At 28.3% G+C, this 15,878-nt stretch overlaps 1 protein-coding gene across 1 annotated transcript; it reads right to left on the bottom strand.

Annotated features, from left to right (window-relative positions):
• Positions 1-594: 594 nt before the first annotated feature.
• LOC114188038 (linamarin synthase 2-like) lies at positions 595-4,743 on the bottom strand. The gene is made up of 2 exons (XM_028076524.1): positions 4,138-4,743; positions 595-1,722 (listed from the first exon to the last, which is right to left on the bottom strand). The coding sequence occupies exons 1-2, from the start codon at positions 4,643-4,645 to the stop codon at positions 785-787; spliced, it is 1,446 nt and encodes a 481-aa protein (XP_027932325.1). The 5' UTR covers positions 4,646-4,743; the 3' UTR covers positions 595-784.
• Between the last annotated feature and the right edge of the window lie 11,135 nt (positions 4,744-15,878).

Here is a 15,878-nt window from a genome sequence, read left to right on the forward strand (position 1 = left end):
CTTCTCTATTTTTCTCTCTTTTATTTTTTATGTTAAGCACTTTTTCTTTAAACTCTTAAACTTTTCTTGTAACTCTTTTTCTCTTGATATAAATTTTCTTCCTTTTTGTTTACTAACTCTTTTTTTTCTTTAATATTATATTTTTCATGTAAGGGGCAAGATTTATTTTAGGCTCTTTAGGATTAGTATGAGTTCTATTATGATACCTAGAGGTGATTAATACATAGGATGACTAGTGTACCCCTTTACCTTAAGAAGGAAGAGATCCCATAATGTTCTTTCCTTCTATATTAATTTTACCTAACCATCAAACTTGTAACTTTCTAGAATTTTTTTTTTTTTATAGCTTAGGTTAGCTAATTTATCAAGTAAGTTCATCCTCAAATATAAACAACTATTAAATCTTTGTTAAAAAAATAAATAAAAATAAGTATATAACAATTTTTTGAACGATATTGACTATTTAAAAGAATCGGAGATATTACCCAAAGGCAATAACATAAATGTATAAATTGGGAAAAAAAAAAGATATAACGTTGGATGATATGTGAGGAGCTTATATAACCGATGAAGAAACATGGTTGCAACGTAAAGAACATAGAAAAATAGGTACAATAAATCTGCATTATAATTAAAAGAAATGACAATTAAAATTAAGACATTAAGCAATAAATTAACGTTACAACATACTTTGCAATGAAATAAAATTTAAGTAGTTCACTTATTCATAAGCAGGTATTGCTGCAAAGCCAAACTTAGTAGAGAGTAGATGATAAAAGCAGACTCAAGCAGCATTGCCAGAAAGAGCCTCCTTAATTAACTTATGGATGTGATTGTAAGATGTTCCTCCAACATCAGTAGCTTTGATTGCTTTCTTCTTCCATTCCAATGATTTTTGTCTGATTGCGTTTCCTTTCTCTCCCTTTATCATTTCTGTGACAAGATCAGATATCTCATCTCTCTTCACATCCTGATTAATCTCCATTCCCACCCCCCAATTTGCACACACATACCTGCAGTTTGTGTGTTGATCAGAAAAGAAAGGCCAACAAACCATAGGCACACCAGCATATATCCCTTCAAGTGTAGAATTCCAGCCACAATGGGTTAGAAAAACCCCAACAGAGGGATGAGAAAGCACTTGCTCTTGCATGCACCAACTTGTTATATACCCTCTATCCTTGATCTCATCGAAGAACTCTTGTGGCAATGGATCAGAATCATCAGTTACTATGTCTGCCCTTTTGATCCATAAGAAAGGTAACTTGCTGTTTGCAAGTCCCCATGCAAATTCTTTCAGATGATGTGCTGTCATCACTGCAATGCTTCCAAAATTAACATACACCACTGAGTTAGGTTCCCATTTGTTTAACCATGTTAAGCAGTTTGAGTCATTCTTCCACAAACTTGATCCAACTGACATGAAACCCTTTTCTTTCTCAGGAAAATGCCTTCCGAGCAAGTCCAGTGGACCAATGGTGTATATGTTTGGGTTGTATGACCTAAGAATCTCGAGCCCTTCTTCGTCTAAGTCTTCGAACGTGTTAATGATCACTGCAGAAGATTTCAGACAGTTTCGTGACTCAGAATTCAAGAAATCAAACAAAATATCATCCAGAGAAGTGACCCTGCAGAAGGTTGGAAGGTCTCTCAGTCTCATGTTACTCATTCCTTTGATCCAATCTAGACTTATATCCAAAGCATCATCGATCTCCTTCTGATCTGAAAATTTTTACAACAATAAATTGTGTAAGATAAATTTTGCTTTTACTGATTTAGATCATCAGATATGATTCGCTTTCAGAAGAAATTACATAACAACATAATCATCAATCAAAACTTTTTACAATATGTTTTCTTCTCTGTTTAGAGTCAGAATTCATATTGTACCGTATGAATACAGCTAGATTTATCCCCAGCAAAAATAAATAGATTAATCATTTATATGACATATTTTGTGTGTACATTAATTAATAGAGTTAGAGTTACCTTTTAGCCATCTATGTTTATTTTATATTCATTATCTTTTCAATAAAATGTGTCAACATACTGCCAAAATAATTCATTATCAATTAAAAATAAATAATAACTATTTTTGTTTTTCCTTTATTTCTATTTCTTGTTTTTAACTTTAATAAAACAATTATATCTCACTAATAATCAAAGGATGAAAATGATTCTGGAGCAACAGCCTTGCAAGCCCCACAAATGCTTCAATCATTTATGGGACCCACTGACAAGGGCAGGCAGAGAGGGAATTTTATGTAAAAACAAATGAAACTAAATATTGAAAATTTCATTAACTAAAGAACTATTGAGAGAGTAATATAATGATTAAAAAAAGATGTAGGGATGGGATGGGTTTCTATAAGACAAACTTGCAATCTATTTATTTTCTGTAAACTTCAAAAACAAAAATATATTAATTTAAATTTTATTTTATCTTTTATGTTGAACCCATGAAATTAATTAAAATATAAAATAAGAAATGAAAATACACAAATCTAATCAAATTTATGAGTATTCTGAAATCTGTAAAAGAATTACGAGAAAAATAAAAGAAAAAAAAACTCATATATTAAAAAGTAAATGTGTCTAAAATTATAATTTATGAAACATTAAATCCTTTATGCATCTTCCTTCCCTATATATTTATTCGAGAAAATAAATAATATATTTTTATAATAAGCATTTAGGTTTTTTCATTGTTAAAAGTGTTTAGATGAACAAAAATAAAAAAGGTATTCTATTTTTTGTTTAATTCCCATAATTTCTTTTGAATAAACATTTTTCTATTTATGGTCAGTGAGTGTCTCCCAACCAATCAACCCAAAAAAAGCTCCTCACAAAACGTGGTTGATTTTGACAGTTCATTTATAACTATATCCTTTTATTATCATTCATTATTACGAGCATTGACTCGATATTTTAATAAATGTTTTAACTTTTAAATTTATCGGCTCATCTTTCTTGACATTAAATCAATAAACTTTTTCAATTTTATATTTTTAATTTCTTTAAATTCACTTCGAACGACAAATTATGATAAATATAGAATTTAGTGAAAAAGATTCACATGACATGATTAATAAAAAAATTGAGACTCGATTGGGTGACTTCTTTTGGGCAGGAATGTTGGACTGTCCACATTTTCATATTTGTTCTAAAAATATTTTTAAATTAGTTAATAGTGTTGTATTTTTATATTTTAAATCCATAAAAATATTATTGAATATATAGATTAATAAAATGTAAACTTTCTTATAAATTAAAAACGTCTTTTAAAGCAAAAAAAAAAAAAAAAAAATAAGAACCCTCAAAGTAATCTAATAATCTAAAACTCACTCAGTCGAAAAGGGACCACTTCAAAAGCTAGAAATGATTATCATCTTTCTTCAGGTTGAGTTATTGTTCGTACTAGTAACCCACTACAATTCAATACCAATATATATAACACCCTTCCCTCCCCTAATTATACTATTATTATAATAAACATTGAGTTTATTTATTATCCAACTCAAGTTCTGGTTAGGGAAAAATGTTATTTTTATTATCATTATTTCATCAAAGTGTGCTTATAGACACCGTTAAAATTATATAAATTAATTTGATATTTTTTATATAGAGTTTAATCTATAATTATACCAATTTAATTAAAATATTATACGGATTTAAACAAAACATTGTGGTTTTTGAAAAAAAAAATTATATGTCTCTAAAATAATTAATTAAGTAATAATTGATTTTTTTCACTTGTGAAAGTTTCAAAACGTCATGAAATGTAATTTATATATGAAATTAACTAATAATTATACTAATTTAATAAAAAAAAAATATTAACTGAATGAAGACGTAAAAGTATACGGTTATAAGGTGGAAGTTTATCATCATTTTTTTTATACTGATATTTTGACAATATATTTTTTTATTATTATTGGACATTATTTTTCATTGTTATTTACTTTCTTTTTTAAAAAAAATATAAAAGTTAATTTTTAGTAAAACTATTCTATATTGTAAGAGTTCTCAAGCAATCGTCAAATTATTTTAACAATCACTTTTTCTTTGTGAAACGAGTTTGCAAACTAAGTTTTAAACATAAGAGAAAGTAAAAGAGGGAAAAAGAAAAAATTGTACCTTTGAATGGAACCATGCCTTGTGCAACGAGTTCATCAAACTGCAAATATCCGACATAACCACAAACAGAGGCTGTCCAAAGTTGAACTTCGGGTATGCCCATGTCCTTGGCAACTTTTCCGGCGAAGCCCATAATCCCATCAGCGATCACGCCAGTGATCGGAGGCACACCCTCTGTGGCCTTCAGCTTCAACACCAACTCTTTGAAAGGGCCATAACAGGTTTTTCTGGTTGAATCACACAGCATCGGAATGTCCTGAGTTGCATCCTTATCAGAAGGTGGCAACCCATCGGGTATGGTCTCGTACACGAAATCAGGGAGACCCTTAACAAATTCTGGTCCATGAGACTTAACAAAACGCCTGTGGTTGTACTCGCTGTTCACAAAGGTTATGTAGAAACCCTTGCAACGAAGGATCTTTGCCAGCTGCATCATGGGGTTTATGTGCCCCTGTGCAGGGTATGGCACGCAAACAATGTGGGGCTTTGGAGTTTCAACTGAGGCCATTTTTTCAGTCGCAAACCTCAACACAACAACACTGTGTGTGAAGTGCAAGGCCTACAAAGGTTGCTATGCAGTGTGCTTTAGCTTCCCTCCCTCCATCTTATATACAGAAACAGAAACCAGCTTCGTGATGGGTTGGTCTACATTAAGTTCACAACTTGGAATGATGTGTGCAATACAAAAAGTTATGTTTGTCACTGTTAAAGTAGAACCAGTAAAATCAATAGTCTTGTTCTGCTTCTTCTTCTCGTTGCTACTACACGGTAAATGAATCACGTGGACACAATATTTCCATTTCAATTATTTTAACTAGAATGAATTGTCGATGTCAAAATTAATTATACATCACCACTTGACAAAAAAGTAATATTAGAGAAAAAAATGGAATAGTTGTTTCGTTAAAAGAAATAACGTAAAAAATTATTTGATTGAATAAAAATAAATATAATAAAATTTTATTATATTTTATTATCAGAAAATTTTGTGAAAAGAAAAGTTATTTTGTTTATTTATTTTCAGGACAACATAATAAAAGGATAGAGAAATGAAATTAGAAATTATGTGATTAAGTTGAATATATTATTGATTATGTTTTTTATTATTATTTTCATTTTGTTGTATTTATTACAATGCTTTTTGCTTGCGTAGCACGGTAGAAAAAAAATGGTGGTACCACTCAATAATTTTACAATATTTTCATCCATTTTTTTATCTACCAAACCAGTTGTTTTCTCTATCATTAAGACATTTTATGAATACACGCATACATGAGTTAATAGAGGAGAAAATTGGAAAGAGCAAAGAAAAGTCTAACTAGTTTACGTAAAGAACTTTATTGTTTGTTCAGTAAAAGGTTGAATGCGTGTAATTACTAAATGAATAACTATATGAAATTATGTACAGCTTTTTCATTCATATTTTCTTTGCGAGAAAACACAGGCGAAATAAAATGTGTTCGTATATTTTTTTTATCAAAGAGTTAAAATCAATAAAAAAATGTATAATTAATTTTAAAATAATTATTAATTATAAAATTATAAAAAATAAAATATGTATACAATTTTTTTAAAATAATTATTAAATATAAAAGAAATTTTTAAATATTGATTAAAAATTAAATTATTTATAAAATAATTCATTTTTAAAAAATTAATAAAAGTAAAACTGAAATAATGAAACGTAAATAAAAATAAATATCTCTTTATATATTAATATAAATACAAAAAAAAATGTTATTTTATTTTAACTTTATTCATTTTATTCACTCTTTTACTTTTCTGTTATTTTAGAATTATTTTTCTCCTTGATAGGACATATTTACGAGATTATTCTTAATGTATAAAATGATTTTTGAATTATTTTTGATAAAATTTATAGTATTATCCCACTTTTAATATATCAAAATATTTTAAAAATTTTGTATGATTTAAAGTCTTAAATTTTATATCATATATACATATAATAATTAAAATATTTTATTATTCTTAAATTTCAAACTTATTCCATTGAATATAACTCTCTCCTTAAAACTGTTTAAAAGACTATGTCCCAGCTGGGACTAATATAATAATACAACAAAACATTTTTTTCTAGAAAAACAAAATTACTTTCAGAAGTAGATGTTTAAAGTTGTTTCCTCTTTCACTTACACATCAATCTGAAATTTCAAATTTGTTTTACTCACAGTCCACTTTATAAAAGATAATAAGATTGTGGCTAGTGTGAAAGTCTCTCACGGTGGAAGATTAATGACCGTTGAATTTTTTTTTTTATTTCCAATCGTACGGGTTTTTCTTTCTTTCTTTTTTTCTTTATTTAGTTTATATTTCACTCTTTCTTTTCATTTCTTTTCTCCTCGATCAAAACTTCCAAACGCCATGTGCGTCATTTCTGACAAGGGTATTTCCTTTTTTATTCTGTTTTCCTCCTAGCTACTCCTACGGTAGTCCATTTTTGTTCATGAACAGTCGAACATTTTCGATTAATATATTAAAGGATTAATTATTTTTTTTCGATTTTTAGTAAAAAGTAAAATTTATTTCTTTTTTGAAAATTATTGTGCTTCAACTTTTAACTTATAATTTTCATGTAAAATTAAAAAATAGTAAAAGTGTTTATGAACCAACTTTTCTTTTCAATCACACCCTTGTGGCAAACACGCACACCCATTACTGACACCCCCAAGTTGAATTACTTCTTTAAAATATAATAAATTTAAGTAGCATTTAAGAGAGACAGGTTTACAGTACCATGATAAAAAGTTTTGAAATAAACGTGACAATTTTTTGGGATACAATATTTGCAATATATCTTCTAAAAAAATATAATAATAATATAAAAACTGATGGAGTGATTGAAGTGAATTAGAATATTAAAAATTCTAAATATCAAGATTCTTTCTATTAAAAATTCATTAAAAAGAGATGTGCCGAATTTAACTTTTAAGAATATAAATAAAGTTAGTAAAAATGAAAAATTTAACCATATACAAAAGAAAGTCAGAAATTCAGTATGTTAAAGTCATAGCTAACACAGAATAGACCCAATATTACCTATACCTAGTTAGTTATCTACACCTCTTCGCGAAATACCAATAGAAAGTTCAGACATGCCAAGTGTCCCACGCTATTGTCAAATAATAATGGTCCTTGTAAAATCCTTTTTAATAGGGAAAAAGCTAACTTACATTAATAAAATTTTATGATTTTTTTTTTCTAAACTCAAATACCAAAAAGAAAACAAACTCACACAAGTTAGACGTACAAAACTTGTAACATCTCATTTAATATTGTTTGCACTACTAAATAAAATATTATATCATGATAACCCAAAACAGATAGTAAGAAGGGGACTGATCTATATATATAATACCAATACAGTCATCTAAATAATTATAAATGAACTAGTTATATTTACAGTCGATACTAGAAAAGGGTTAACAAAAACACCCAAGGTTTAAACGAAACATAGAATAGAAACTACTACTAGATATCCACTACCACAGTTCAACTCCTATCGAGAAGGGGAGTATCTTCGCCTACACTTGTATATGCTCACACCAAAATAGGCGATCATTGCAAAAAGAGAAAAACACACAAAGTAAAAAAAACATAGGCAAGAAGTGTAAGCTAACTTAACTAAGAGAAATCATACAATTCGATAATAAGTATAAATCATAACTTATCACATCCGTCATAATTAATCAAGCTCTCATAACACAGTATAATACACATGACTCTAGACTTAATATCCGGATTATGTAAGGAACATTAAAGCTCTTGGTGGCTTGCACCTGTGACGGCTCCCAAACTCTGCAGAGTATGCACCCGACCGCTCACAGGGTAAGCCCTTTCGCGTCTAAGACTTGATCAAGTCCAAAGACTAGGACCTTCTGCTTCTCCTCACGACATAATCCCTTCTGCTCTACCTGAGCGTGAATGATTATTGGAGTTTCAGGATACCAACCAATTTAGGAGTCCTCATATTCTTACATATACATTAACTTATTCTCTAGAATTCCCCTTGAAATTCTAGTACAACCACACCTTTTGATGATCTGATTTCACACAATTTCTACCACATGTACTACCTGTCACAATAATCCAAGCATAGTATGAATAAACATCACATTATATCATTCATTATAGCTTCCAATAATTAAAACTGAGGAAAAATCAACAATTCTGCATAGGAACTCGCTCAAGCTAGAAGGTCTCGCCTGGGCAAGAGGGTCATCCTCGCTTAGGCGGGTCACTCTCGCTTGAGCAAGACTCAAACAGTAGGCAACTCTAAAACTGAACGAATTATCGCTCAGGCTAAGTTGTTTCTCTTAGACGAGAGCGTCTCTCGCTCAAGTGAAACCAGCTCGCCTAGGCGAGACCTCGCGCAGTTTCAAGGGTGAGTTCCTGGTGTTTTCGCTCAGGTGAAAGCTGCTCGCCTAGGGGAAATCATCAGAATTCCAATCTGTTTTCACATGTAGAGCCACGCAATTCATACCAGAAACCCAAATTTCACACAAAAATTAATCCAAACATCAGTCAAGCACAGGATCATGCAATTCTAAGTTCTCATAGAAGATTTCTATATGAATTTGAGCAAAAGGCTAGCTTCCCTTACCTATATATCGATTAAAGCTTTGGAGAAATTAACTTCAGCTAACAAAGGCTGAAATCCTTAATTCAACCTAGAGGAATTCATCACCAAGATACAGAGAAAGGAGAAACCCATGATTAGACCCAGATCAAAGACAAAATTTCGAAACTTAAGCTGGAATTTGCACCTAAATGGAGTGAAGACTTACCTAGAGGAGGAGGAGCTGGGAGAGGGAGCAACAAAGGGTTTTATTGGAATTGCTCTTCCAGAGTCTGAGCACAAACCACAGAAAATGATGAGACTTAGAAAGAGAGACTGGGGAAGGAATGAGGATTAGAGAATGAGAAGTGTAGGGGAAGGTTGGTTTTGGTTTTCAAACAGGGAGTAAAAGAGAAAGAGGGAAATGGGGCTTTACAAAACTCACCTAAAAAGACATTTTTGAAAATATTCATGAAACGAACATGAGAAAAACCTCTTGAGTCAAAAATATATTCTCTCAATTTGATGATGCAAAAGATAATTCTGAAAAAAATTGGAGAAGAAAAACAAGATGAAGAAAGAAGCGAAACTGCAAGTGGAGAACACCAAGAAATATTTTCATAAACAATGTCATTGGTGACTTATCTAGAGGAGTTACAACAAGAGATAAAGTAAAAACAAAAATTAAGTACAAGCAACTTTATATCTCTCAAGTACCCAAGAACATAAATGAAACTCTCAAAGACAAGGAGTGGTTCTCAACCATGCATGAAGAACTGCCATCAATTTGAAAAAAAAAATTTAAGTCTGAGTTCCTAGATCTAGCACACAACAAATCATTGGAATAAACTCAATGAAGACGGTTTTATTATAGAAAACAAAGTAAGACCTTTTATTGCAAAAGAATATAGTCAAAAAGAAGAAAAAAAAGGTATTTATTGATCATCACACAAATAACAAGGTCTAAGGTAAATTATTAAAATAAATTTTGATCATAACTCAAATGTTAGTATTATGGAGTTTGATTTAGTCTACATCGTTTATCATTATGAGATGTAGTTCTCTATTTTACTATATAAGCAACCTTATGTAAAACTTCATATCCACATAGAAATAAGATATTCCCTAGTGTAGTCGTGGATGTAGACATACACATTAAATGTTGAACCACATTAAATTCCTATGTCGTTTATTTTTATCTCTTTCATTCTTTCATTTATTCCTTTATTGTCTTATTCCTAACAAATGTTTATAAAGAAAACATTATACTTAGCAACCCACAAACCAATTGATGCTATGGAAGCTCTCCCAACAAGGATCACAAGGAGCATGACTAAAGGGAGACTTCTAATCCTTCATCATTATCTTTGTTTTGCCTTTCATTATTATGATTTTCCTAAGTTGACTTAACCTTAGTTGACTTTTTGATATTTGACTAGGTTTGACTTGTTGAATAGAGTTGACTTGACTTAAGCTAACATGATAATGTTTATTTGTTTTTGCAAGTTAATTAGGATTAAGAAGCATGAGACAGGTGGCGCAACACTATTGGAGAATGGAGATGATGTAGAGCATGTGTGGAGGAAAGAGGAAAGGCAAAAACATATAGTAAGAGCATAAAGCAAAAACAAGATACCATGGTGGTACACTTGGACAAAATGGAGGCTCCCTTTGGCGGAGAATCCTCATGAAAATGCACATAACATTCCTTTTGTTGCACCATTTTGACCTACCTTCTAGAATGTAGGGTTTTTTATTTGCTAAGTCGTCATTTTAAACTCATGTTTATTTTCTAGAGGCCCTTAGAACTCTCTTTATAAGGGGTGCTCTTTAGCTTGTAAAAGGGTTAATAATTTTGAGTTTATACACTTGGTTTTCAACCATAAAAACCGTGAGTTTTCTTCTCCAAGGAGTGAAAAGTCTCCACCTTAGCCTCATCTTGCATTGCAAGTGGCGACATTCTTCACTCATCTCTAGAGTTGGTTAGCCTTATGGCCCCCTCTTTGAGTGGCATGCTTCAATTTCATCCTTACCATCTTCTATGTTTTCCATTTTATACTTGTTTCTTCTTGTTTTAATTTAGTTATGCTATGTTTATGTCCATTTTGTTTCATTTCTTGAATCAATCCATTACTCTCCTTCTCTTGAACCTTTTAGAAGTGAACCTTCACATCTAGATAACTTGCTCCCTTAATGTCAAGTGGGGATCTTCTCTAAGTTTTCTTAAAGAACTCATCACCATATTAAAAAATATAAAATGAACCAACTCAATCCTTCATCACCAATTCAACACATAATCATCTCATATATACAAACATATCAACCAATATTTAAATCAAAATTGAGTTTATATCTCAAAAGATATTCAACAAATGAAAAATCAACTAATGTCCGACTCATATTAAGTATGTCCTATAAGAGTCTAACATATGACCTAAACTAAGACTTGGATTAATGGGTAAGCCTAAAAGTGATTAAGGTAAGTTTATTACAAACCAAATTGCACATTTACACATACAATATGTAAGAACTTCTCCCTTAATTTATCTCCAAGTGATATGTTAGTATATGTGACTTAGATTATTAGTTAAATAAGGTGACCTAAGTTATACCATATATGTCTTTGTTTAATATACAACTCAGACAATGGTTCACATATCCCAAATTTGTGACCTCATATTTAGACATTCTATATCATTATCGACATCTTTTTATCTATACAACATAAATTAGTTGGAAAAAACATCAAACCAATTAAATATAAATTTCAATATCCTAGTTACATTTATATATGTAACAATCATACTCGAATAACTCATAAACACAAGTCTTAATAAAACACTTTCATTTGAGTGAATATTTCTTCACTTGAGCGAAAATCTTTCCAAGAGCAAGGTTGAACTTATGCTCTATTTTCACTTGAGAAAAAAATAGTCGCCTAGGCGACCTAGAGCAAAGATTGACTTTCTACTTCATTTTCAATTGAGAAAAAGAGGAGCTGAGAGCAAATGTTGATTTTCTAATAATTTTTTTCTTGAGTTAAAATCCACCGCTTAAGTGAAAATACTAAAAAATCAATTTCATGCATCCAAATCAAACTTGTTTCGAAACTCCAAAATCTTTTTAATAATTTTAATTTCTAAATAAATTTAATATGATCAACTTGGATACAATTTGCTTACATACACTACTCACTTCAATTTAATCCTTAAATAACTATAAGAAAATAACTATACTCAACTTCAACCATTTACATATTTTCAAATAAAACATAAACCTTGCATAGAAATCAAGATATTATGACTAAGACACATTCATATCATCTTTCTTAAAGTATTATCAAAATATAAAAATTTCCCTTATTTGTTAAAGCTTGTTTACTTAGAGTCAAGCTTCCAACTTCTCTTATTATCACATAGAAAAGTTAAACATGTACATAGAAAACTCTTATAAATGATATGCACATATCCTTATGATCATTTTGATTAATAGATATTCATCTTTGACTAGAAGGAACACATGCAAGACCCATAATCCCTATGCAAGCAAAACTTCTCAAAATTACCTCATGAAAAAGGGCAAAATGAAATTTACTCTAAAACAATTTCTAATAGAATTGCTCTAATATCCACGGGGATCCCTAAGATGAATTTTGATATATGAAAAGATGAATAGATCTTTCAAAAATTTATAAAGAAGGTAATATTTTGCACTTAAATAATAAAATATTAATAATTCATCTCAATTATACCCTTTTTACTCTTAAACAATTAATTAGGTTCTAACATAAAAAAAAAAAACTCACTAAGAAATATTAATAACACTCCTCCAAATAATTATTGATAAATACAAACAATAAAGACAATTTATAATGATTTCTCATAAATGCATAACTTCATACTTGAAAAAAAAACAAATTTGAAACAATATTGTAAAAGTTTAAAATAATAGCAAGTTAACATCATCAAACTCGTTTGTCTTTAAAATGAAGAACTAATTGTTCATTTGCTTATTTAAAATAACTATTAATTAGAATTTGAGCTTAAAAGAACTCACCTTCGAAATACTTGAATTAACGCATATCAACCATTAAGAATGATAAATATGAACATGGTTGTTTGCCACTCAATAATTCGAACAATTGAATACTAATATAAGAACCTATAGTAGTATTTAATAACTATTTACAGCCAAATATAATTTATAATTCAATTTTATTATCAAATATTTATGAGTTTACAAATATATCAATATCAAACTAAATACTTACTTAATATTCAAATTTTCAATATCATTATTATTACTTTAAATATTTAGTGACATAAGTGTTAATAGAATTTTCTATATCTAGACTTCTTTTCTATCTTCTACAACTAAAGTTTATTCCCAAAAGAAACTCACGAATTCAAACAAAAGAAAACTTTATTTACTTACCTCCTCATTTAAAGCGATATTTCTCCTTTCAGTAATAATAGCTCATGGTGTTTATCTAATTTTACAATTTATGTTTATAGTATTGATTTTTGTGGGATTGGAGAAAAGATAAAATTAAACTAATAAAAATATTTATACTTCTTTCAATGAACTGAGATGTAAACTAACCTAAAAATACATCGAAAAGGGAAAAAAAATATAAAAACTGTTTAGTAGACGTAAAACTCTTTAAAATGACATGAATTAAATTGGTATATGCATGCAAAGTCATTATAATATAATCAAATGAATGATCAAATAATGATATAATTAATTGTTCATTTAATATAACCAATTAAATGAATTTTCCATAATACCCAAACATGAAAAGAAACTTCTTCTAATCACTTCGGGAAATGTACCATCAAAGATAGTTGTAGACATTGTATTATGAATAGCAATACCTACAAAAGAAGCATATAGAGATATCGAAGAAGTATTGTGATCAAACACGTAAGTTTGTAGTCTACTAAGACGAAATAACATGTGTGATGAGATTGGAACATTTATTACTGCATATTAATTTTATTAAATATTATTCTTTGAATGTTTCATGTAGTTTAGTTTTGATTATATAGGTTGTGATGAGACCTGTCTTTAAAAGTAAGATAAATAATTGAGATATCCAAAACAGTGAAATGAAAACAGAATGTCATATTTATCTTTGTTATTGCAGACTTATTTAGTGATTTGTTATTCCCAGCAACTAGATTATTTTATCTTATCCTAAATAGAAGTTGGTGATGCATTTAATGGTTATCTTATCACTACTAATGCATAAACGCCAAAAACACCCATCAACACCAGCCACCCACGCATTTATGACATTCCACCACACAAAAGGAAAGAGTTGTAGTCCAATTTTAATTTTATGTAACCTCTGGTCATGTTTAGATTGGATTCTGGTGTGAAAACAAGTGAATGAAAATAAAAGAGTGGGAATCAGAAAATGAGAAAGAAAAGAAAGTGAAAAATTTAATGATGTGGATGGTAGAGTAAAAGAAAAGTAAAGAGAAACGATTCGAGTTTCTTTTTATTTTTTAATATAAACAAGATTATTTTTCTTTTGGTAATTTTTAGATTTGAATATGAAATTAAAATTTATCACGTTCTAAATTTTGATATATTTTATTTTTAAATTTAAAAAATGAAAAAATATAGTTATCTCAATTTAATATTATTAAATTTTTACATGTTAAACAATATTTTATAATAATATTTAAGTTTGAATGTGTTAAACGACATAAACAATACAAATGTCAACTTAAAACGATGTTGGATATCTAAAAAAAACAAAAATTTAATGCAGTTAAATTAGAAAAAATATGTCGATTCATTTTAAAAGTTTATGACAAACTATATTGAAGTTTGGGATAAAGATAAATTTTAATTTTGTATTAAAATTTATAGACTAAAATCATATTTAATATTTTTTTATAATGCAACTTTTACAAAGGATTTATTATTTTATTACATTACAAATTGATATAATTTTAACTCGAATTGAAAAGTTTAAGTATTAAAAGTAGATTAATTATTTTTTGATCCCAATTTTAGTTGAAAACTTTCAAGTAGGTCCCATTTTTTGTTTATATTTCAATTATGTCACAATATTTAGAAAAATTGATTCAATTAATTCTTTTCTGATAGTATGCACCAGCAATGTGACATGTGTTTGTTTGTAGTTCTTCTTTTAATTGTTTAATTTTTTTACCCACCACTGAACTTACATGTAGACAACAAAATTTTAATAAATAAGAAATAATTGAAAATACTAAAAAGAAAACAAAAACAAGTATAAATTGACATGTCGCATTGGTAGAGCACTAAGGGAAATAATCTAATTAAATCAATTTTTTAAAAAATTAAAAATTAATTGAATCATAAACAAAAAAGAGCATTGACTTAATTATTAGTCCTACCAACTTTCCTAACCATTGTAAGGGTCATCTCATAACTATCACCATTAAGCTCAACACCTCGTGATTTATCTCTATGTCTGTCTCTATACAAAGAGAATTGTAGTGAGAAGAGATAAATTCTTCGTTTAGTACTAAAGACATTTTATATTCTTTTATAAGTTTTAAAAACAAAATTGGTATATATTTAAAATAAAAATGATATAATTTTAATAAATAGTTTGGAGACAAAAAAAAACATATTTAATACTATAAAAAGCAAGACTATAATCTTGAGTAAAACTTAAGTCACAAGAAGAAAAACTAATATATTTTCTATTTTAAAAGTATTTGTCATAAAAAAATATTAATTAAATTTGCACATTTTTATCGTAATCATACTTATACTTATGAAATTTAACGCTAAACTTTTATAAAATATTTTCATTATATTACACTTTATATATATATATATATATATATATATATATATATATATATATATATATATATATATATATATATATATATATATATTCTCCAAAATATATATATATATATATATATATATATATAATTTTAAAAAAAACATATTTAATATTATAGAAATCTTGAGTAAAACTTAAGTCACAAGAAAAAGCTAATATACTTTTTATTTTAAAAGTATTTGTATCAAACAAAATATTAATTAAATTTGGATATTTTTATGTAGTCATACTTATACTTATGAAATTTAACACTAAAATTTTATAAAATGTTTACATTATATTATGCTTTATTTATTTATTTATATA

The sequence above is a fragment of the Vigna unguiculata genome, chromosome 6, assembly GCF_004118075.2.
Source record: "Vigna unguiculata cultivar IT97K-499-35 chromosome 6, ASM411807v1, whole genome shotgun sequence".
In the NCBI taxonomy this organism is placed as follows: domain Eukaryota; kingdom Viridiplantae; phylum Streptophyta; class Magnoliopsida; order Fabales; family Fabaceae; genus Vigna; species Vigna unguiculata.

Coding starts and splice junctions, on each gene's coding strand:
- LOC114188038 (XM_028076524.1), bottom strand. CDS start 4,645: ATGGCCTCAGTTGAAACTCCAAAGCCCCACATTGTTTGCGTGCCATAC. Junction 1,723..4,137: donor AGGCATGGTTCCATTCAAAG/GTACAATTTTTT, acceptor AAAAATTTTCAG/ATCAGAAGGAGATCGATGAT.